Source organism: Papio anubis, chromosome 9, assembly GCF_008728515.1.
Source record: "Papio anubis isolate 15944 chromosome 9, Panubis1.0, whole genome shotgun sequence".
Taxonomy (NCBI): domain Eukaryota; kingdom Metazoa; phylum Chordata; class Mammalia; order Primates; family Cercopithecidae; genus Papio; species Papio anubis.
In genome coordinates this window covers 106,409,764-106,434,847 of record NC_044984.1, presented here as the reverse complement: position 1 = coordinate 106,434,847, position 25,084 = coordinate 106,409,764, and the positions used below count along the sequence as shown (strand labels likewise).

Genomic DNA, 25,084 nt, shown 5'->3' with positions numbered 1-25,084 from the left:
TAGATTAAGTAAATTTACTGAGGCTTCAAAGGAAGGTCTTCAGGACGCAGACCTTAGTTATAGACTAAGTTCATCACTTATGTCTTTAGATGAATGCACACTTACACATAGACATATAGCTTAGAAGGTATATAAGCACTGGAAAGCTTTGTAATTTTGAGTTGGTTTGGTGATAATTTCCAGGCCTTCTCCCTGTAACCTGTTGCAGAAATAAAAACTCGCTTCTTCTCCAGTTCATCTGCATCTCCTTACTGGACCACAAGAAATAGCAGCCCGAACCTCAGTTTGGCCCAGGAACAGGTGGTGGAGGGCTCTCAAGGTTTTTTTTTTTTTTGAGACGGAGTCTCGCTCTGTTGCCCAGGCTGGAGTGCAGTGGCCTGATCTGGACTCACTGCAAGCTCCGCCTCCCCGGTCCACGCCATTCTCCTCAACTCAGCCTCCGGAGTAGTTGGGACTACAGGCGCCCGCCACCACGCCCGGCTAATTTTTTGTATTTTTAGCAGAGATGGGGTTGCACCGTGTTAGCCAGGATGGTCTCGATCTTCTGACCTTGTGATCCGCCCGCCTGGGCCTTCCAAAGTGCTGGTATTACAGGCGTGAGCCACCGCGCCCGGCTCTCTCGAACTTTTTTGGCAGATTTTTGCTGTTCATCAGCCCCACTTCCCCAGCTTTCCCCTGGGTCTCTCTCCGCCAGGAGTTTCTGGTTCCTCTGCAATTAATCACAGCCAAATCTAGCTGGTTCTTCAAGACAAAGAATAAATAGGATAAACAGGAGCAGCCGAACCCTAACTTTGAGAGCTTTCTCCCCTCCTTTCCTCACTTCCCAGTCAGTGACTCAGAGGATTTTAACAGCAACAGCTGCCTCCTCTTTGCCAGCTTGATCCCACCTGCAAAGTGAAGAAACAGCGTTTAAAGAAGTGGCAACCGGCAAGGACGGATGCTTCCCTTTCCGCGCAGGCGCGTTCAGTCGCAGCACCGCGACTATCGCGATAAACAAGCGAGATCGATGCTGGCCCTTTAATAGCCCCTTCCCGGGGTCCTGCCCCGCGCGTGCGCACTGTGGTTCTGCGCTTGTCATCATGGCGACGCGGGGCCATGTGCAGGACCCTAACGACAGGCGCCTCCGGCCCATTTACGGTGAGTGTCTCGGGCCAGCCAGCTCACCAGCCCGACGCGCCGAGGGCTGCCGAGGCTGGGGCGAAAGCCCGGGATGGGTGCTGAGGGCCGGCGCGCGGGCCGGGCAGGCGCAGGGGGCGGGCCGCGCGGGCCACTAGGCCGCAGCCGCGGGCCTCGCGTAGGCGCCGGCCCAGCCTTCCTCAGTCCTGAGGTGGTAGCGGCGCGGTCTGGGCGGCAGCTGGTCGGCAGAGCTGCCTGCCTGGCAGGCCCCGTGGGACGCGTGGTTCTGCAAACACCTGCGCTACCCGCAGACTGCGTTGTTACCGCCGCTCCTAGGGAGACCGGAGATCTCCCCGAAGGTGGAAGCCGGCTCCGGCACTAGTGTGGGACGCCCTGCCTGAGGGAAGATTCCCTACCAGATATATACATATATATATATATATATATATATTTTTTTTTTTTTTTTGCGGGAATTGGGCCTGGAGGGTTGTCTGACTAGGTGGGCTTTGGTGCACAGGAGAAACCGAGATCTAGAGTGGGGAAGGGGCTGACGCAAGGTCACCCATATCGAGTCGGGAGCAGGCCCGAGATTCCAGGCTCCCAATCCAGAGCTGTTTGGTGGAGAAGCAGCTGCTCTGGTCACACGTGGGAGGCGGGGGGAGGGGGTCTTGGGCCCAAAATAGCGGTGAAGAGGTTGTGATAGCTCGTGTCAGAGGGGCGTGCAGAGCTGCTGGAGGGCTTCTCCTTTCTGCAGCTTCTCTGTGGTTTTCTCTGCAGCTTTCCTTCCCTATGCTAAGCAGATCCCTCTCCACCACTCTTACCTCAGCCCGCAGGCTTGAAGACCTTGATGTCATCCAGTTACCCTGCTAGTGAAAAATCACAGATTTGAGTTTGGGAGAAACCCTTTTCCAATAACCGAGTTGGATTGGTCCTTTTTGCATTTCCTTTCCTGTTAGATGGTTTTATGGTCTTGGTCTATCTCACTTAATGGTGAGGAAGCCTCAAGGTCAGTGGTTTTTACAAAAGTGGACATCGTGTTTATAGACGTTGTGTGGATGTTATTAAATTGGAGGCTTCTTCCCATGGCGGGAATGGTTTTGGGAGTAGGGAGCAGTGGTTAACTTTGTTTCTGGCCACAGTTACTCCTGCTTTTATTTCATAATTTGTGTGATTTTTTTACTCTCACATCTCATTTGATTTTAGCAGCAATCCTATAGCTAAAGTTTATAGACAACTCATGACAGTCACTGGCCTTGGCCTTTTATATGGGTTATCTAATATAATCTTCACCCATTCTCAAGAGATGGGTACTGTTTTTCCATGGCCCTGAACCCTTTAACAACAACAGCAGCAACAAAACCAGATGAGGAAACTGAGGCTTTATTGATGTTGTGTAATTTGTCTAAAGCCACTCAGCTAGTATTTCTTGGAGCTAGAAGTTGAACCCCTGTGGACTGTTTCAGGCTCACCTTTTTTTCTTTTGAGATGAGTCTCACTCTGTCGCCCAGGTTGGAGTACAGTGACACAATCTCAGCTCACTGCACCCTCTGGCTCCCGGGTTCAAGCGATTCTCCTGCCTCAGCCTCTTGAGTAGCTGAGATTACAGGTGCACGCCACCAGGCCCAGCGAACTTTCATGTTTTTAGTAGAGCCAGGATTTTACTATGTTGGCCAGGCTGGACTCAAACTCTTGACCTCAAGTAATCTGTCCTACTCAGCCTCCGAAAGTGCTGGGATTATAGGTGTGAGCCACCATGCCTGGCTCCAGGCTCACCTTTTTTTTTTTCTTTTTTGGAGACAGTCTCGTTTTGTCGTCCAGACTAGAGTGCAGTTGCACAATCATAGCGCACTGCAACCAACCTCCGCCTCCTGGGTTCAAGTGATTCTCCTGCCTCAGCCTCCTGAGTAGCTGGGATTACAGGTGCCCACTACCATGCTGGCTAATTTTTGTATATATTGTAGAGAATGGGTTTTGCCATGTTGCCCAGTCTAGTCTAAAACTCCTGAGCTCAAGCAGTCCTCCTGCCTTGGCCTCCCGGAGTGCTGGGATTACAGGCATGAGCCACTGCGCCTGGTCCAGGCTCACCTTCTTAACCACCGTGCTAGAAACCACATCACTTTGAGCTGAAGACATTAATTTGCCTGAGGTCACGCAGATGGTAAGTGGCAGAGAAAGGACTCTGATTTCCTGTTTCCCCGGGAGTGCATATTCTCATGCCCTTGCCCTCCAGTGTATATTTTCAGAGCGCAGAGGTATGTATACAAGGTGGGTGATGGAAGGTGAGAACTGAATCCAGGGTTCATAGTTTGTGACTCATTACAGCTTTGTGCAGAGCTGCCTGCAGACTTTTTTTTTTTTTTTTTAACTAAAAAGACTCAGTACTTTCAAGAATAATTTGATTTTTAAAATTGTTCTTGAGGACCAAAGAGAATTTCTTTGGTTCCATAGTTATTTAGAATTAATAGTGTTTTCACTGTCCAGTGGGAAGCACTATGTCCATTTCATATCACTAAACATCAGGATATATTAACAAGTTATATTCTCAAAACTGAAGTCAGAGTTATGTAGCTTTTGTTATGTGTACATGGGAAGAGGATTAGAAGAGGCTTTCTTCAGGAATTCTAAGGCGATTAGTATAAACTGGCGGGTCTAGGAAAAGAACAGTACAGACTGTCTGTGAATTCAGCACTTTAGCACATTTGACTTTTGAACTCCACACTTTTGTTGTTTAAATACATTAGTACCCCCAAACAACTATGGTTCCTTGAATTCAGACATTCTCACAAATGAACGAACTCATCTATGGTGGTACTTGCCCACCAGCCAAAAATTCAACAACTATCAGCATTAATGAGTGTTTCCTGGTGGGCTAACAGCCCTATTAGGTAGGTAAGATTATTGTGATCAAACTGAAGCCTAGAGATTAACTTGCTCAAGGTTGTAGCTACCAAGTTGTAGAGCTGGGATTCGAACATAGGCATTCTCACTGAGAGCTCAGCTCTTCACGAAGTTCAGATTCAGTAGCACCACTGTCTTTGTACAACAGTATTTGTACTGCCAAGATTTCAGGATTTGTTTTACAATTGTGTTGGAAACCTTGCTTGGGGCCTCAGCTCTTGCTGGAATTCATTGAGGGCTACGTGGACAGGGCTATGAGGTGATAAATTATGGTGGCTTTAAATTTTACTGGTGGTGTCTGGGGTTGGAATAGCTTTTCTGTGTACATAGATTTGAAACATCTTCACAGTGCATCTCACATTACTAATAAGTTTGGGTATTGCATTTTTCGTTTTTGAAAACCTCTACCCATGACCTTACTAGAACCCATACTTGATTATTTGGTCTCCTTTTGCTAAAATTATTCTCTTTTGCTATGTAGTTCTCAGCAGATTTTGTGCTCTTGTGTGACTTGGTAAGCCCCAGTGCCTTCTTTCATTATTCTTTTTTCGAGACAGGATCTGGCACTGTCACACAGGCTGGAGTGTCTTGGCTCACTGTAACCTCCACTTCCCAGGCTCAAGTCATCCATCCACCTCAGCCTCCTGAGTACTGGGATTACAGGCGGGTACCACCACGCCTGGCTAATTTTTGTATTTTTTGTAGAGACAGTATTTCACATGTTGTTCAGGCTGGTCTCGAACTCCTGAGCTCAAGCAGTCTGCCTCCCTTGGCCTCCCAAAGTGCTGGGGTTACAGGCGTGAGTCACCACGTCCTGCCCATTATTTATGTGTTTATTTATTTGAGAAGGAGTCTTGCTCTGTCACCCAGGCTGGAGTGCAGTGGCGCAATCTTGGATCACTGCAACCCCCGTCTCCTGGGTTCAAGCAATTCTCTGCCTCAACCCCCTGAGTAGCTGGGATTACAGGTGCCCACCACCATGCCCGGCTAATTTTTGTAGTTTTTTTTTTTTTTTTGAGATGGAGTCTCACTCTGTCCCCCAGGCTGGAGTGCAGTGGTGCGATCTCCGCTCACTGCAAGCTCCATCTCCCAGGTTCACACCATTTTTCTGCCTCAGCCTCCCGAGTAGCTGGGAATACAGGCGCCCGCCACCACGCCTGGCTAATTTTTTGTATTTTTAGTAGAGATGAGGTTTCACCACGTTGGCCAGGCTGGTCTTGAACTCCTGACCTTGTGATCCACCTGCCTCAGCCTCCCAAAGTGCTGGGATTACAGGCGTGAGCCACTGTGCCTGGCCCCATTATTCTTAATTTTAAAATGTTTTCAGTGGTTACGGATTAGGGAAGGGAAGGGATGGAGGGAGATAATAAATATTTGACTCTGTTTTGTTATGCAGCCTCCTCTACACCATACTTTTATTTATTTATTTATTTTTCTTTTTTTTATTTTAGTTTCACCGTCATATTTTTAAATAATTGAAAGTGGAATTGATGGTCAGGTATGGCACTTAATAAATTTGTATAGAATATGGGAATTTCTAGGTCAGCAAATTGCATAATAGAAATAGAGAAAGTTCAAAGTAGAAAAAATGTTTGCGCAGTCTTTAGAATATACACACATACACAGGCATGAGATCCCTTATTTTAATATATCGTACAGACCTACAGTCTTGGACTAGCCTGAATCAGGTGTAAGATATTTTCCAGTGTGTCTCCCCAGTGGCAATGACTTCTTTGCTGAGTTAGAACATTTCTCTTGGGTGCCTGGCTCAGTTAATTATTCTACTACAGTTCATAGTTTAGGAGTTCCTGACCCGGAGATGGTGGACTGATACTGGTCTGTGCGCTGTTAGGAACTGGGATGCACAGCAGGAGGTGAGCAGCAGGGTGTTGTAGGGGAGAGCATTACTGCCTGAGCTCTGCCTCCTGTCAGATCAGCTCTTAGGAGTAGGAGCACAAACCCTATTGTGAACTGTGCATATAAGGGATCCAGGTTGGCGCTCCTTGTGAGAATCTTTTTTTTTTTTTTGAGACGGAGTCTCGCTCTGTCGCCCAAGCTGGAGTGCAGTGGCCGGATCTCAGCTCACTGCAAGCTCCGCCGCCCGAGTTTACGCCATTCTCCTGCCTCAGCCTCCCGAGTAGCTGGGACTACAGGCGCCTGCCACCTCGCCCGGCTAGTTTTTTGTATTTTTTAGTAGAGGCGGGGTTTCACCGTGTTAGCCAGGATGGTCTTGATCTCCTGACCTCGTGATCGCCCGTCTCAGCCTCCCAAAGTGCTGGGATTACAGGCTTGAGCCACCGCGCCCGGCCTCCTTGTGAGAATCTAATGCCTTATATCTGAGGTGGAATAGTTTTATCCCGAAACCATCCCTCCCTGCCATCTGTGGAAAAATTGCCTTTCATTAAATCGGTCCCTGGTGCAAGAGGTTGGGAACCACTGCTCTAGTTCATAAATGAAAACTTGTAAGTCCTCAATCAAAAGTGATATTATTCTGACCTCCCCTTGGACAGTGTGGTAGCTTTGCGAATCTGGTCCTATTTTGCCTCAGAAGTGACAGGGTACCTTGGTGAGTGAAGACTATCTTGCCTTTCTGTAGAAAAGTCACTTGGCACAACCTATTTTTTTCCGTTCTGAAAATATGACCATTTAAAAAGCCCTGACTTACTAGAACTTGTCTCAATGAATCTAAAACTTCCATTGCCATTGGATGGCTGAGACCACCTCTGAGACTCACCTTGCTCATAACCAAAACAGTCCCTGTTGGTCCTTTGCCCTGGACCTGTGACATTCTGGACTATTTTTGTGTTCAGTTTTGGCCAAGTGTAACAAGCATACAAGGCTGGGCACAGTGGTTTGGCTGGGTGAGGTGGCTCATTCTTGTAATCCCAGCACTTTGGGAGGCCGAGGTGGGTGGGTTGCCTGAGGCCAGGAGGTCGAGACCAGTCTGGCCAAAATGGCAAAACCCCATCTCTACTAAAAATACAAAAATTAACCAGGCGTGGTGGCAGGCGCCTGTAACCCCAGCTACTCAGGAGGCTGAGGCAGGAGAATCACTTGAACCCGGGAGGCGGAGGCTGTAGTGAGCTGAGATTATGTTACCGTACTCCAGCCTGGGGGACAGAGTGAGACTTCATCTCAAAAAAATAAAAAATAGGGCCGAGCGCAGTGGTTCACGCCTGTAATCCTAACACTTTGGGAAGCCAAGGTGGGCGGATCATGAGGTCAAGAGTTCGAGACCAGTCTCACCAACATAGTGAAACCCCATCTCTACTAAAAATATATCAAAAATTAGCCGGGTGTGGTAGTGTGCACCTGTAATCCCAGCTACTTGGAAGGCTGAGGCAAGAGAATTGCGTGAACCCACGAGGTGGAGGTTGCATTGAGCCAAGATTGCACTATTGCACTCCAGCCTGGGCGACAGTGTAAGACTACATCGCGGGGAGGTGGGGGACGAGGAGAGCCAGTGTGGTGATGCATGCTTGAAACCAGGAAGTCCAAGCTGCAGTGAACTGAGATTGTGCCACTGCACTCCAGCCTGGGCTCACAGAGCAAGATGCTGTGTCAAAATACATGAACAAAAAACTCTTCTGCTGTCTTAGCTAAAGAATTAAAAACAACAAAAAACCCTGATATTTTAGACTTAAAATGAAGGTTTTAATGCACAAAAATACTCTTACATAGATTGGAGGGTAGTTGTTGAAACATAGGACAAGATGAAGAGATTAATACATTTCTTTTTTTTCTGTTTTTGGAGACAAGGTCTTGCTGTGTTGTCCAGGCTTCAGTGCAGTGATGTGAACATGGTTCACTGCAGCTTCGACCTCCTGGGCTCAAGCGATCCTCCCATCTCAGCCTCTGGAGTAGCTGGCACTACAGGCACAGGCCACCATGCCTGGCTAGTTTTTTAAATTTTTATTTATTTTATTTTTTGAAATGGAGTTTCACTCTTGTTGCCCAGGCTGGAGCGCAATGGTGCGATCTTGGCTGGCTGCAACTTCCGCCTCCTTGGGGGGATCTCTTGAGGCCAGGAGTTTCAGACCAGCCTGGCCAACATGGTGAAACCCCGTCTCTACTAAAAATACAAAAAAATTAGCGGGGCATGGTGATGCACGCCAGTAATCCTAGCTACTCGGGAGGCTGAGGCAGGAGAATAGCTTGAACCCAGGAGGTGGAGGATGCGATGAGCTGGGATTGCACCACTGCACTGCAGCCTGGGCGACAAAGCTAGACTCTGTCTCAAAAAAAAAAAAAAAAAGTTGAAAGGATTTGGAAAAAATCTAATTTAATAGCTGGTAGCCATCACTAATCATTGGTTCTTTGAACTTCCTTTGGTTCTTTGATCACTTTGTATTATCTTTTTTTTTTTGAGATGGATTTTTTTGAGATGCAGTCTCCCTCTGTCGCCTGGGCTGGAGTGCAATGGTGTGATCTCCGCTCACTGCAGCCTCCGTCTCCCAGGTTCAAGTGATTCTCCTGCCTCAACCTCCCAAGTAGTTGGGATTACAGGTGCCTGCCACCATACCCGGCTAATTTTTGTATTGTTAGTGGAGACGGGATTTCATCAAGTTGGTCAGGCTGGTCTTGAACTCATGACCTCAAGCAATCCACCTTCCTTGACCTCCCAAACTGCTGGGATTATAGGCATGAGCCACTGCATCCGCCCTGTATTATCTTATATATATATCATATATATCTTTCACTTTCCTAACAGACTACCCTTTTTTTGCCATACCATTTGTTCGTTTATGCATTCCTTCATTCAACATTTATTGAGGGCCTGATATGTGTTAGGCACAATATAGATGCAGGGAATGAGTATTAAACAACACAGACATAGTTTCTGCTTTCAAGGAGCTTATCTCCTTGAAATGACAGTACACATCACCATTACAGTTGTGTTAAGGGATTTGAAGGAATAGGACAGTTTGCCATGAGAGCATACAATATGGGCATTTGGGATGTTGGGGTCAGGTCAAGAAAAGGTTTCCTGTGGAAATGATATTTTACTTTGGACATGAAAGGAGAACCAGGGTTAGGCAGAGAGATGGGGAGAGCGTGGTGAAGACCCTGAGAAAAGGAGCTTGGTCCACTTGAGGATGTAAACAAAGGCTTGTGTAGTTGGAATGAAGAGATAAGTGAGGAAGTGAGATGAGACTAGGGATGGGCAGCGACTCAGCTTTGTAATCCATTTTAAGGATACTGAAATTTGTTTTAAAGACAGTGGAATCAATACCTGTGAAAAGAAAGAAAGACAGTGGATGATGTTGAAAGGATTTAACCAGAAGAATAGAGTGACAAGGTGTGCATGTAAAAAAGATAGCTATGAATACTGTGTGGGAAATAAACCTTTAAACTAAAAGGGAAGCAAGGCCAGGTGCGGTGGCTCACGCCTGTAATCCAAGCACTTTGGGAGGCTGAAGTGGGAGGATCACGAGGTCAGGAGATTGAGACCATCCTGGCCAACATGGTGAAACCCTATCTCTACTAAAATACAAAAAAATTAGCTGGGCGTGGTGGCGCGTGCCTGTAGTCCCAGCTACTCAGGAGGCTGAGGCAGGAGAATCACTTGAACCCGGGAGGTGGAGGTTGCAGTGAGCTGAGATCGCGCCACTGCACTCCAGCCTGGTGACGGAGCAAGACTCCATCATAAGTAAATAAATAAATAAATGGAAGGCAAATGTAGGATGGGTCGGTCAGTTAGGAGGCATTATTCATTTTTAGGTTCATCCTTGTCCCTTGCAGTCTTGCATGTGGTAGGTATTTAACAAAGGCTTGCTGACTGAAGGAATGTTTCTTCTGTAATTTGTATTCATGGTAAAAGCAAGGCTCCTATTCTCCAACTTTTAGGGTTTTTAAGTAAAGGATATTGTGTTTAAAGATGGAGCTCTCTTCTATTTAGTGTTTTTCTAAGTTGGGGCAATATCTTTAATAGTGTCTGAAATTCTTGTAGTAAGTGGAAACGAGCATATTATTTCAGCTGCTAAGGAGACCATTCATGACAGCTGCAAGAACATGCAGATTAAAAACTTTCCTTTTTATTTGCAAAATTGACACTTTTCCTACTGTCAGTATCCATCCCTCAGTAAGATTGGATGAACAAATCCCAGGACCTCTTCTCCAAGGCATGTGGACAGCAGGCCTGCATGTGTCCAGGCCTGCTGCTGCCTGCATCTTCAAGGACTAGTAACTTCTTTGGGAAGTGTTACCTCTGGAGTGCAGCTTGTATATTCATTCAACAAATTTTGATAGTGTCTTGCCAATGATTTATCCCTATCCTTCCCAAATTTCTATCGTTCTTTTACTAATCTCATTATTTTAGCTGCATTATAGTATTATCTGTGCTATTACTTAATATTTTTCTCCAAGGTGACTTTTACAATTAAATTTATTTTACAATAATCTATATTATTGCTATGAGTGGAAAACCTGTATCACTTGCTCTAGGAAAATAAAACTATAAAAGTAAAGTATAATGAAAACTAAACAGTGTTATTAAATTAACTAGATTCTGATACTTGTAAAACTCGAGGACCTATTCCTTCCTTCTGGAAAGAAAAAAAAAGGCTGAGCGCGATGGCTCATGCCTATAATTTCAGCACTTTGGGAGGCCGAGATGGACAGATTACGAGGTCAAGAGATTGGGACCATCCTGGCCAACATGGTGAAACCCTGTCTCTAGTAAAAATACAAAAAAATTAGCTGGGTGTGGTGATGTGTGCCTGTAGTCCCAGCTACTCAGGAGGCTGAGGCAGGAGAATCGCTTGATCTAGGAGGTGGAGGTTGCAGTGAGTCGAGATCACGCCACTGCACTTCAGCCTGGCGACAGAGTGAGACCCCATCTCCAAAAAAAAAAAAAGATATTAGCAATTATTAGAGAAATAGTAGGCTAGCACTAAACTGACACTTTCTCCTTAATGTAAAGGAAGTATTAGAAAAGAGATTAGGGTCAGGTGTGGTGACTCACGCCTGTGATCCCAGCACAATCCCAGTTGAACCCAGAGGTGGAGGCTGCAGTGAGCTAAGATCGTGCCACTGCACTGTAGCCTGGGCAACAGAGTGAGACTCCGTCTCAAAAAAAAAAAAAAAAAAAAAAAAAAAAAGATTGACTTTTTCACGGTGAGTATTATCTAGGGCTGTCTGCAAGGACTAAAAGCATTTCATTTGGAATGGCACTCACCCATGCTTTGGAAAATATTGCTTTAACCAGTAAATTTTATTGTTTCCATTGCCTGATTTGTGGATGGCTGATTTTGGCTGACTCCTGTTATTAAGGGAACAGCACCATTCCTCATGGCCAAACTACAATTCCCCTTGAGTAACTTTTTAAAAAGACTTATTAAGAAGACAGACTTAGGATATCATTTTTATTGGCCTGTTTTCTCCAAGGACTACTTAACTTATATTACAGATTTAGTAATGTAAAATGAAAATATACTTTCCCAAGAGACTTAGCAGCCAATTAATCACACTCTCCTAGGTGTCCAGGAAAGGGGAGTCTCATACCTGGCTGAATGCTGTAAAGTGTTTTAAACTCTTTCAGGTGAAGAAACAATCTCATTGATACCAGCGCAAGTAAAGAGGGTTACTGTAAATCTTGCGAAGGCAAGAGTGTAGTGTCCCAGGACCTGATGGAAATGAGAAAGTTGTCAGGACCTGAAGTTTCTTTCTCAGTTGCTCATCTCTGCTTTTCTCTGTGTCTGTTTTTTTTCTCTGCTTGGTTCTTTTGTTGTTGTTGTTGTTGTTGTTGTTTTTTGAGATGTAGTCTTGCTCTGTCGCCCAGGCTGGAGTGCAGTGGCGCAATCTCAGCTCACTGCAACCTCCGCCTCCTGGGTTCAAGTGATTCTCATGCCTCAACCTTCCCAGTAGCTGGGATTACAGGTGTGTACCACCACGCCCAGCTAATTTTTGTACTTTTTTTTTTGTTGTTTGAGATGGAATCTCACTCTGTCACCCAGGCTGGAGTGCAGTGGCCGGATCTCAGCTCACTGCAAGCTCCGCCTCCCGGGTTTCCACCATTCTGCCTCAGCCTCCCGAGTAGCTGGGACTACAGGTGCCCGCCACCTTGCCTGGCTAGTTTTTTGTATTTTTTAGTAGAGATGGGGTTTCACCATGTTGGCCAGGCTGGTCTCGATCTCCTGACCTCAAAGGATCCGCCCGCCTCTGCCTCCCAAAGTGCTGGAATTACAGGCGTGAGCCACTGCGCCCAGACTGCTTGGTTCTTCAGACTGTTTTTTCCTGCTTACTCATCAACTTACCTAGAACCCAACATGTTAACTTCTGTAGCCACACCAAGCTGTGACTGGAGAAGGGAGGGTTCATTAGCCTCACCCCATAAGCTTAATCTCTCTAGATTTCCCAATAAAGGTAATTGACATTTTTCATTTTTATATAAATGCTATGTGAATAAAGAGTCAAGAGGCAACTCTTTTTCTTTGGTCCACATCAATCAAATTGCATCCCCGAAAGTGCCTTCAAAATAGAAATTCTGGAGCTGCCACTGGTAAACTCAGACTTAAAATTTTTAAGATTTTCCAACTGAGGTTCCTTGTAGCTTACTGACTCTGGCTTTCAGTGTTATAGTTACAGAGTACCAGGAAGAAACCTGATTTACCCAGCTTGGATCAAATGTCCAACCTGGGGCGGGCTGCAGTTACATAGTCTAGACATGGTCATCTAGTCCTACCCCTTAAGCAGGGGTACTAGAAACCATTCCCAGACAAGAGGGCATGGGCAAGTAGGTACATTATATCGGAACCTCGTCAACTACAGAGGGGAAGGGGAAAATACCCTAATAGTCCTAACCTCTGGTCTGATCCATTTATGGGCAGACCTTCAGAGATGGGTCTCATCAAGATGTTTACCCTTTGAGAAGGCTTCAAGATAGGTTCTATGAACCTGGAACCTTGCAGGACCACTGAGTCAGCAGTGACTTAGAACTGACTCAGAATGAGATAGGCGTCAAGTTATGAGGAAGAGAGGGTGTTGTTTATTGAGCTGGTTTGTCTTTGTCAGATAGTTTATAAGGACAAATGATGGCCTGTCAGCTGAGCTAAGGATTTAAGAAAACTGGTATTAGATATTTAGGTATTTAGGCCAAGATTATGTGCTTTTAGATTTCTGTGATTTTCCAATGTCTCTCCAGAATGTTAGGTCTTTGGCCTTCCTCTCTAAATTGTGATTCCCTACAGAGTAAGGCTTATCTTTTTACCTAGCATTATTGGTGCTCATCAATATTAAGTGCATTGAACTCATGCATTCATGTGACTAAGTTTTAGTTAAGTGTTCATTGCAGAAAAATTTAAACCATATAGTAAAATGACAGTTTATTTCTGTTCTTTGGGACACTCTGAGCCACCAGGATCATAGATTATTTTAAGTTGTCTGTGCCTTTACTGATATGGGACCTTGATGAGCAAAGAGGAACCTGGTAGTGGTGAGGATTGTGAACTGGCCTGTGTTCAGTCATCTTTGTATATTTAGAATTGACAGCTACTGTACTGTTTCCCATTTATAACACTTCTCATTTTTCTTCTCTGGAAAGGAATCTTTGCTTTTGTTAGCCTTTTTTTTTTTTCTTTTTTTGACACGGAGTCTTGCTCAGTTGCCCGGACTGGAGTGCAGTGGCATGATCTCAGCTCACTGCAAGCTCCGTCTCCCTGGTTCACGCCATTCTCCTGCCTCAGCCTCCCGAGTAGCTGGGACTACAGGTACCCACCACCACGACCGGCTATTTTTTTTTTTTTGTATTTTTTAGTAGAGACGGGGTTTTACCATATTAGCCAGGATGGTCTTGATCTCCTGACCGCGTGATTCACCCACCTCGGCCTCCCAAAGTGCTGGGATTACAGGCATGAGCCACTGTGCCTGGCCCTGTTAGACTTTTTAAAATAATTAATAGACTGTTTTTAGAGCATAAAACTGCTTTATGGTTTACAGAAAAATGAGTAGAAAGTACAGAGTTCCCAACTACTCCCTCTCCCCAACCCCGTGGTTTCCCTTGTTGTTAACAACTTGGATTCATACGCATTTGTTACCATTGCTGAGCCAACATGATACATAATTGTTAAGTAAAATTCATAAATAGTTTAGGCTTCATTCTTTGTGTTGTGTATTCTGTAGGTTTGACAAATGTATGAAGACATATATCCACCATTACAGTATTATACAGAATGTTTCAGTGCCTTAAAAATCCCCTGTGCTTCACCTATTCATCCCAACCTCCATCCTCTGTCAACCACTGATTATTTTACTATCTCTAGTTTTTCACCTTTTCCAGAATGCCAGGTAGAAGTTATGTGTATATATAACTTTTCAGATTGGCTTATTTTCCCTTAGCAACATGGATATAGGTTTCCTCCATGTCTTTTTCTTTCTCTCTGTCTTTTGTGCTTGATAGCTCATTTCTTTTTTTTTTTTTTGAGACAAGGTCTTGCTCTGTCACCCAGGCTGGAATGCAGTAGTGCAAGCATAACTCATTGCAGCCTCTACCTCCTGAGCTCAAGCAAACCTCCCAAGTAGCTGGGACTATAGGCATGCGCCACCATACCTGACAATTTTTTTTTTTTTTTTTTTTTTTTGAGACGGAGTCTTGCTCTGTCACCCATGCTGGAGTGCAGTGGTGCGATCTCAGCTCACTGCAAGCTCCACCTCCCGGATTCACGCCATTCTCCTGCCTTAGCCTCCTGAGTAGCTGGGACTACAGGCATCTGCCACCACGCCCGGCTGATTTTTTGTATTTTTGGTAGAGATGGGGTTTCCCCGTGTTAACCAGGATGGTCTCGATCTCCTGACCTTGTGATCCACCCGCCTTGGCCTCCCAAAGTGCTGGGATTACAGGTGTGAGCCACTGCGCCTGGCCATACCTGACACATTTTAAAATTTTTTTTTTTTTTTTTTTTTGAGACGGAGTCTCGCCTGTTCCCCGGGCTGGAGTGCAGTGGTGCAATATCGGCTCACTGCAAGCTCCACCTCCTGGGTTCACGCCATTCTCCTGTCTCAGCCTCCCGAGTAGGTGGGACTACAGGTGCCTGCCACCACGTCTGGCTAATTTTTTGTATTTTTAGTAGAGATGGGGTTTCACCATGTTAGCCAGGATGGTCTCGATCTCCTGACCTCGTGATCCGCCTTCCTCGGCCTCCCAAAGTGCTGAGATTATAGGCGTGAACCACCACGCCCGGCCAAATTTTTAAATTTTTTGTAGAGATGGGATCTTGCTGTGTTGCCTGGGCTGGTCTTGTACTTCTGGCCTCAAGTGATCCTCCCACTTCAGCCTTCCTAAGTGCTGGGGTTGCAGGTGTGAGCCACTGCACTCAGCCTAACACAATTTTGTGATGGGTCTCCATATTCCTTAAAATTAGAAATGTATCAGCTGGGCATGGTGGCTCACGCCTGTAATCCCAGCACTTAGGGAGGCTGAGGTGGGCAGATCACTTGAGGTCATGAGTTCGAGACTAGCCTGGCCAACATAATGAAACCTTGTCTCTACTAAAAATACAAAATTTAGCTGGGCATGGTGGTGCACACCTGTGATCCCAGCTACTTGGGAGGCTGAAGCAGGAGAATTGCTTGAACTCAGGAGGCAGAGGTTGCAGTGAGTCAAGATCGCACCATTGCACTCCAGCTTGGGCGACTGAGCAAGACTGTGTCTCAAAAAAAAGTACTATTTTCCCTACATCCTTGCCTACTCCTGCTATTATTGGAATTCATTCCCTACCTCCCAATCTTATGGGTAAAACTTTCTCTTATTTTTTTCTTCAGCAAATTAAACTTAACTCTGTGGCAAAGTCAGTACTCATTAAATATATTTTATTGAAGGAACATAGTCCACTTGGTAGATTTGAGGCTTGAATACTAGAAAGGCTTCTTTTTTGGTTTTTAATTTTTAAAAGATTTTAAGGTTTCGGTGACTAAACTCAATTATCCATAGATAAAAATATTAATGTCATCTTATCTAAATATGTATAGTCTTGAATCTTCCCTAAGGATTATATAGTGCGATTATATTACCTGTAGATGAGAGATGACTATAGGCAAGTAAGTTTGTATACTTTTTTTTGTTTTTGAGACAAATTCTCACTCTGTTGTCTAGGCTGGAGTGCAGTGGCGCCATCTCAGCTCACTGCAAGCTCCGCCTCCTGGGTTCACGCCATTCTCCTGTCTCAGCCTCCCAAGTAGCTGGGATTACAGGAGCCTGCCACCACGCCTGGCTAATTTTTTGTATTTTTTAGTAGAGATGGGGTTTCACCATGTTAGCCAGGATGGTCTCAATCTTCTGACCTCATGATCCACCCGCCTTGGCCTCCCAAAGTGCTGGGATAAGTTTGTATTCTTGACTGTCCTAGCCATTTATAGTTAAAATTAGATCCATAATGTTTTTATTTAAAATTCAAAAAATTTTTTTAATTAAAAAAAAGTATTTTTGAATCAGGGTCTCACTCTGTTGCCCAAACTGGAGTGCAGTGGCACGACTATGGCTCACACTGTAGCCTCAACTTCCCAGGCTCAAATGATCACCCTACCTCAGCCTCCTGAGTAGCTGGGATTACAGGTGCATGGCAACATGCCTGGCTAATTTTTACATTTCTTCTAGAGATAGGGTCTCACTAAGTTGCCAGAGCTGGTCTCGAATTGCTGGGCTCAAGTGATTCACCCGCCTTGGCCTCCCAAAGTACTGGGATTACAGGTGTGAGACACTGCACTGTGCCCTTGATGTTTTTATTATTTTGTTTTATTATTATTATTTTATGTTATTACTTTTTTTCTGAGACAGAGTCTCACTGTTTTGCCCAGGCTGGAGTGCAGTAGCATAATCTCAGGTCACTACAACCTCTACCTCCCAGGTTCAAGCGATTCTCATGCCTCAGCCTCCTGAGTACCTAGGAATACAGGTGTGCATCACCACTGCCTGGCTGATTTTTGTAGTTTTAGTAGAGACAGGGTTTATCCATGTTGGCCAGCCTGGTCTTCAACTCCTGGCCTCAAGTGATCCACCTGCCTTGGCCTCCCAAGGTGCTGGGATTACAGGCGTAAGCCACCACTCCCTGCCTCCATGATGTTTTATATAGCAGATTAAGATACTTTCCAAAACATCTCATACCAGTTGGTGCATTTTTTATGTTTGTTGTTGAAGGAGTATAATAACTGTCACATAATTTGTTTTTTCATAGATTATCTTGACAATGGTAATAATAAAATGGCAATTCAGCAAGCAGATAAATTGTTGAAGAAACATAAGGATCTTCATTGTGCTAAGGTAACTTCATTTGCCCTTCAGTTACTTACCTGTGGCGGGTTATATTTGTAATTCCTTACCTTAAAGAGAAAGGAGGGCTGGGCGCTGTGGCTCACACCTGTAATCCTAGCACTTTGGGAGGCCAAGGTGGGGCGGATCATGAGGTCAGGAGTTCGAGACCAGCCTGACCAACATGTTGAAAACCTGTCTCTACTAAAATTACAAAAATTAGCGTGGCTTGGTGGCGTGCGCTTGTAATCCCAGCTACGCAGTAGGCTGAGGCAGCAGAATCACTTGAACCCCGGAGGTGGAGGTTGCAGTGAGTGGAGATTGCGCCATTGCACTGCATCCTGGGCGACAGAGTGAGACTCTGTCTCAAAAAAAAAAAAAAGAGAAAGGATGGCTAATAGTGTCTTTTTTGTTTTTGAGACGGAGTTTCCCTCTTGTTGCCCGGGCTGGAGTGCAATGGCTTGATCTCAGCTACCGCAGCCTCTGCCTCCCAGGTTCAAGCGATTCTCCTGCTTTAGCCTCCCACATAGTTGGGATTACAGGCATGCACCACCACGCCCAGCTAATTTTGTATATTTTTTTAGTAGAGATGGGGTTTCCTCATGTTGGTCAGGCTGGTCTCAAACTCCTGACCTCAGGTGATCTGCCTGCCTCAGCCTCCCAGAGTGCTGGGGTTACAGACATGAGCCACTGGGCCCAGCTGACTATTTGTGTTTTTTCTCAGTACTTTATAGGTCATTTATTTCCATAGTCACTTACATGCCACAAGTGATATTTCTCTCTTTTTTTTTTTTTGTGATGGAGTCTTGCTCTGTTGCCCAGGCTGGCGTGCAGTGGCACGATATCGGCTCACTGCAACCTCTGCCTCCCGGGTTCAAACGATTCTCCTGCCTAAGCCTCTCAAGTAGCTGGGACTACAGGCGTGTCCTAGCACGCCCAGCTAATTTTTTTGTATTTTTAATAGAGACGGTGTTTTACGGTGTTAGCCAGGATGGTCTTGTTCTCCTGACCTCCTGATCCACCTGCCTTGGCCTCCCAAAGTGCTGGGATTATAGGTGTGAGCCACTGTGCCTGGCTGTGATATTTCAATAAAAGCTAACTTTATTTCTTTGCATATTGCTTACCTAATTTATTTTATTTTCACAGAATCCTTTTATGCAATATTGTGCACTTTTTTTGTTTTTTTTTTTTTTTTTTAGACAAAGTCTCTATTAGCCAGGCTGGAGTGCAGTAGCGCAACTGTGACTCACTACAGCGTTGGTCTTCTGATCTCAAATGATCCTCTCATCTCAGCCTCCCGCATAGCTGGGACTATGGGACTACAGGGTGTACCACCATGCCTGGCTATTGTTTTTTTTTTTTTGGAGATAGGGTCTCTCTCACTCTGTTGCCTAGGCTGGACTGCAGTGACATGATCACAGCTCACTGCAGCTTTAACATCTTGGACTCTAGTGATCCTCCTACCTCAGCCTCTTGAGTAGCCGGGACCACAGATGTGCACCACCACACCTGGCTAATTCTTTTTTTTTTTTTTTTTTTTGAGACGGAGTCTCGCTCTGTCGCCCAGGCTGGAGTGCAGTGGCCGGATCTCAGCTCACTGCAAGCTCCGCCTCCTGGGTTTACGCCATTCTCCTGCCTCAGCCTCCCGAGTAGCTGGGACTACAGGCGCCCGCCACCTCGCCCGGCTAGTTTTTTGTATTTTTAGTAGAGACAGGGTTTCACCATGTTAGCCAGGATGGTCTCGATCTCCTGACCTTGTGATCCGCCCGTCTCGGCCTCCCAAAGTGCTGGGATTACAGGCTTGAGCCACCGCGCCCGGCCACACCTGGCTAATTCTTAAACTTTTTGTAAAAATGGGGTCTCACTATGTTGCCTAGGCCAGTCTTGAACTTGTGGGCTCAAGTAATCCTCCCGCCTTGGCCTTCCAAAGTGCTGGAGTTACATTCCTGACCATCGAACCTGGCCTATTGTTTTCCTTCAAATTTTTTCTAGAGATGAGGTCTCACTGTGTTGCCTAGGCTGGTCTCAAAGTCTTGGGCTCAAGTGATCCTCCTGCCTTAGTCTCCCAAAGTGTTATAGGCATGAGTGCACCATGCCAGTGCTATTGTTCACTTTTTTTTTCCGAGACAGGTTCTCATTCTGTCGCCCACGCTAGAGTGCCTTGACGTGATCAACCTCCCAAGCTCAAGCAGTCCTCCCATCTCAACCAGTCAAGTAGCTGGGTGTACACCACCATACCCAGCTAATTTTTTATTATTTTTTGTAGAGATGGAGTCTCACCACGTTGCCCAGGCTGGTCTTGAACTCCTGGGCTCCAGCGATGTGCCCGTCTTGGCCTCCCAAAGTACCGGGATTACAGACGTGAGCCACCGCACCCAGCCTGAAACTAGTATATCAGCAACTTAGGCATACCTTAATACTTGTTCTTTCAGATCAGCTTTCTTTGGTTCATATTTCCTTTTCTGTCCTTTTAAAAACTAATTTTTCTGTTGTTACTATCAGGTTTTAAAGGCAATTGGTTTACAGAGAACTGGAAAGCAAGAGGAGGCCTTTACTCTTGCACAGGAGGTGGCAGCCCTTGAACCCACAGATGACAACTCACTGCAGGCACTGACTATCCTTTACCGAGAAATGCACCGACGTATGTTTCTTTCTTTTCATTGTTTTTAAACTTGAGCTGAAAATTTTGGATATTTCTGACTGAGTTATCTGTTTGCCCTTGTCTGATTTGTCATTCATGATTTGAATGGATGACAGTAGGTAGAATAACACATTAGCCAGGGTTTGCAAGAACTGTAGCTAGAAAGGATAGTTTACATGCATTAGGATCCTTGAATTGGAATGAGGATTAAAGTGACTTCATTTGCGATATTTTGATTTGCTAAATGGAGGCTTCACCCTTATTTTCACTTTTTAATATGGAAAATTTCAAGCAGACAAAAATAGAATAGAATAATAAACCCCGTTGTTCTTATTATCCACCTTCAGCAATTAACACATGACCCAAATTTTATTTTGTTTCTACCCTTTCCCCTGGCAGATTATTTCAGAGCATATCCTAAGTAGTCCATCGTTTCTTCTGAAATAAAGGTTTTTATTGTTAATTTCTTAAATATTTCATTGTGAAATAATACATATTTTTCATAGTACATATTATAAAATAATCTTTTTTATGTAACATATAAATAAATTTGATGTGTAATAATGAAAACTCATGAACCTACCTCCTAATTTAAGAAGTGGAGCATTGCTGGGCGTAGTGGCTCACACCTGTAATCCTAGCACTTTGGATGGCGAGGCAGGCAGATCATTTGAGGTCAGGAGTTCGAGACCAGCCTGGCCAACATAGTGAAACCTTGTCAGCTGGGTGTGGTGGTGCACGCCTGTAATCCCAGCTACTTGGGAAGCTGAAGCAGGAGAATCAAAACCTCCACCTCCTGAGTTCATGCATCCTCTCCTGCCTCGGCTTCCCAGGTAGCTGGGATTACAGGCATGCACCACCATCCCCAGCTAATTTTGGTATTTTTAGTAGAAACGGAGTTTCACCATGTTGGCCGGGCTGGTCTCAAACTCCTGACCTCAAGTGATCCACCTGCCTTGGCCTCCGAAAGTGCTGGGATTACAGCCGTGAGCCAAGTGCACCTGGCCTCCTCAATCAATCTTAATTCTCCTTTTACCTATCAAGAGTTACTTGCTATTCTGAATATTTTTTATTGTCTTGCTTTTCTTTAAATGTTTATTACATTTATTTCTCTTAGTAATACATTATTAATTTTGCTTAATTTTAAAATTTTGTTAGTGTATCTGTACTGTATATGTTCTGTGACTTGCATTTGTCATCTAGTAGCCAAGTGGCTATAGTTAATCCATTTTCACTACCACAAAATATTTCACTGGGTAACTACATTACAGTATCTAGGAGTGGAATTTTCAAGTCATGGGGTAAGTGTATGTTTAGCATAAAGCAAGATAATGTCAACTTCTTTTATAAATAGAATAGCAGTTTTTGAGTTCTGATTGCTTACATGCTTGTCAACACTTGGTATGCTTTGTCTCTTCATTCATTCAAATAGCTCAGATTGTAACATTTGGTATTTATAACCTTAAACATTGTTGCCAATTTCTTTTGAGAGGCGGTTTTGCTGTGTTGCCCAGGCTAGTTTTGAACTCTTTAGGCTCAAGCCATCTGCCTGCCTCACCCTCCCAAAGTGCTGGGATTATAGGCACAAGGCACTGTGCTCAGCTTCAATTTTGTTTTTAATTTTTACAAAAGATAAAACTTAAGAGTTGAGGTATTATATCTGAATATTTACAGATTATGTTGGTTTAGGGATATGGATTCTTCTCCAGTGTTTTAAAAAAATCATTTACTCCACAGATATTGGTGGCATGTTTCTCTATAACTGCTATTCTATCAGAGTCAAAGATAAAAAATGCACTTTCAGCTGGGCGCGGTGGCTCACGCCTGTAATCCCAGTACTTTGGGAGGCTGAGGCAGGAGAATCACTCGAACCTGGGAGGCGGAGGTTGCGGTGAGCTGAGATTGCGCCATTACACTCCAGCCTGGGTAACGAGCAAAACTCCATCTCAAAAAAAAAAAAAAAAAAAAGCACTTTCTGCTGTCATGTCACTCATTGTCTATAAGGGGAAATAGATCACTAGACAGTATACTACATTATGTGTTAATAAATGCTACAGTACAGCCTGGGCAACATGGCGAAACACTGTCTCTACAAAAAATAAGTCAGTTGTGGTGGTATGTGCCTTCAGAACCAGCTATTGGGAGGCTGAGGTTGGAGAATCACCTGAGCTTGAAAGGTCAAGGCTGCAGTGAGCCGTGATTGTGCCATTGCACTCCATCCAGCCTGGGCAACAGAGTGAGACCCTGTCTCCAAAAAAAAAAAAAAAAAAAAAAAAAAAAAGCTACAATATACTTATTTATATAAGATTCCAAGATGGCAGAAGGAGGCAGTAGTCAAATTGCAGTGGAGGAGCAGAGATGGTGTTCAGAGAAAGTTTACAGTTCAACTTACATTTGAATTGGGTCTTGGCTGATGTTCACTAAGATAAAAGAGAGGAAAGGAGAATTCAGGCAGAGGGAAGAGTGTAGAGGCATAGAGGTATGCATGATACATCCCAGAGAATCTGGTGGAACTACAAATAATTTGTGGCTACATGATAAAGTGCTGAGGGAAAGAGGAGACAGGTACCAGATCCTATAAGGTCTTATATGTTGTAAATGCTATGAGGAGACTTGACCTATTCCATGCTTCATTTAAACACCACCTAACCGAGAGATGAATGATGATTGGATGAGGCCAAGCAGATACTTCTATAATGATAGGAGACATCTATTTCTGCCAGATGGGAAGAACATTAAATGCCATTAGAATTTTCTTGAAGTGTAACTTAAATCTTATTTCTCTTTATCTTAGCGGAGTTAGTTACAAAACTTTATGAGGCAGCTGTGAAGAAAGTTCCCAATAGTGAGGAGTATCACTCTCACCTCTTCATGGCCTATGCCAGAGTGGGTGAATACAAGAAAATGCAACAGGTAATTTGATCCCCAAACCTACTGGGCTATGGGATTTACTATTAGAAGTAAAAGTCTCTTTCGTGTGAGTTAACTGCGCTGGGTGTGTGTGTGTAGAATTGAATTTATGGATTTTTTTTGTGTGGAGGTCAGTCAGTTGTTTTCCTTATGTGTTTAAAGTTGAACTGTTTTTCAAGATCTTTAAATGTTTTATTTGGGAATAAGTTGATTGTTCTTTTGTGGCCTGATGTTATGTTTTGTTTGGTTTTGGTAATTCAGCTTCAGATTGTCCCACTGCATCAGATTGCTGTTAAATTTTTAGAAAATGGGCAGATATACCAGAGCAAAAAATGAACAACTATGGAAAGAGTAAATTTAAAGGTTACATCTAATTTGTAAATTTAAACTGTTGATAGCCTGCTAAGATTTTTAAATCCACCAGGGGAAGAATCCCTGTTGCCTGACATGTCTTTAAATTTATTTTTTGTTTTTTTTGTTTTTGGTTTAAGGCAGCTTATTTGGCCGCTACCATATTTTAGGTATTCTTTACATACATCTGAAGGAGCCTCATTTGAACACATTTAAATTAGGTTGCGGTTAAAGCTAACATCTCAGAGAAATGAAATCAGAACTATTAAGTCCATAAATGGCTATGATGTCAAGCTAGTATTTTTCTTTTTCTTCTTTTTTTGAGATGGGATTTTTCTGTTGTTACCCAGGCTGGAGTGCAATGGTGCGATCTCGGCTCACTGCAACCTCTGCCTCCTGGGTTCAACGATTCTCCTGCCTCAGCCTCCTGAGTAGCTGGGATTACATGCATGCGCCACCACTCCTGGCTAATTTTGTATTTTTAGTAGAGACAGGGTTTCTCCATGTTGGTCAGGCTGGTCTCAAACTCCCGACCTCAGGTGATCTGCCCGCCTTGGCCTCTCAAAGTGGTAGGATTACAGGCATGAGCCACCACACCCAGCCCAAGCTAGTACTTCTTTAGAAATGCTTTCTTTGTGGGTATAATATCTTCTGAAGGCAAAATGTTTTGTGTTTTCATCTTATTCTTTACATTAAATATCAAGTTACAAAAATAGATAATTTGGGCAGGGTGGCAGATACTATATTAATATAAATATAAATTCTTAAAATCAGTCTCTGTATTTTAAGTTTATGCAAGTTTTAACATTGGAGAATTTTTTTTTTTTCTCTCTCTTGTGATGGAGTCTTGCTCTGTTGCCCAGGCTGGAGTGCAGTGGCACGATCTTGGCTCACTGCAACTTCTGCCTCCCAGGTTCAAGCGATTCTCCTGCCTGAGCCTCCCAAGTAGCTGGGATTACAGGTGCACACCACCACACCCAGCTAATTTTTGTGTTTTTAGTAGAGGCGAGGTTTCACCATGTTGGGCAGGCTGGTCTCAAACTCCTCACCTCAAGTGATCCGCCCACCTTGGCCTCCCAAAGTGCTGGGATTACAGATGTGAGCCAGTGCGCTCAACTGGAGAAATTTTTTGAGGGATCCCAATGTAATTATTTAATAACATTTTATTAATTTATTTACGGAAAGGTATTTAGACATTATAATTTTTAAAAATGTAAAATGGCTACGGGTGTGTATTTATATATAAATATAAATATATATATATATATATATTTTTTGGAGACAGTCTGGCTCTGTCATCCAGGCTGGAATCCAGTGATACGATCTCGTCTCACTGCAACCTTCATCTCCTGGGTTCAAGCGATTCTTCTGCCTCAGCCTCCCGAGTACTGGGACTACAGGTGCACGTCACCACACCCGGCTAATTTTTGTATTTTTAATAGAGATGGTGTTTCACCATATTGGCCAGGCTGGTCTCGAACTCATGACCTCATGATCTGCCCACCTCAGCCTCCCAAAGTGCTGGGATTACAGGCGTGAGCCACCGTGCCCAGCCATAAAATGGGTATATTTTTTTAAATTGGCAATGCTAACATATATACATATAAATCCTTAATATCATTTTTATTTGTAAGATTGTTTTTTTTTTTGTTTTTTTTTTGAGACGGAATCTTGCTCTGTTGCCCAGGCTGGAGTGTAGTGGCCGGATCTCAGCTCACTGCAAGCTCTGCCTCCCAGGTTCACGCCATTCTCCTGCCTCAGCCTCCGGAGTAGCTGGGACTACAGGCGCCTGTCACCTCGCCCGGCTAGTTTTTTTGTTTTTTTTGTTTTTTTTTTTTTTGAGACGGAGTCTCGCTCTGTCGCCCAGGCTGGAATGCAGTGGCCGGATCTCAGCTCACTGCAAGCTCTGCCTCCCGGGTTTACGCCAT

The 25,084-nt window shown here is 44.4% G+C and overlaps 1 protein-coding gene across 4 annotated transcripts in view; it reads left to right on the top strand.

Annotated features, from left to right (window-relative positions):
• Positions 1 to 397: 397 nt before the first annotated feature.
• NAA25 (N(alpha)-acetyltransferase 25, NatB auxiliary subunit) overlaps positions 398 to 25,084 on the top strand; it is an 85,437-nt gene continuing 60,750 nt past the window's right edge. For 2 of the 4 annotated variants that reach the window (XM_031650776.1, XM_003907174.5), the window contains exons 1-4: positions 398 to 1,137; positions 17,181 to 17,266; positions 19,757 to 19,895; positions 22,690 to 22,808. In XM_031650776.1, coding sequence (XP_031506636.1) covers positions 1,080 to 1,137; positions 17,181 to 17,266; positions 19,757 to 19,895; positions 22,690 to 22,808 — 402 coding nt within the window. In that variant the 5' untranslated portion in view covers positions 398 to 1,079. Of the gene's footprint in view, positions 1,138 to 17,180; positions 17,267 to 19,756; positions 19,896 to 22,689; positions 22,809 to 25,084 lie in introns of those variants that run through there. The other 2 variants (XM_009181753.2, XM_021922958.2) reach the window with 2 other exon arrangements.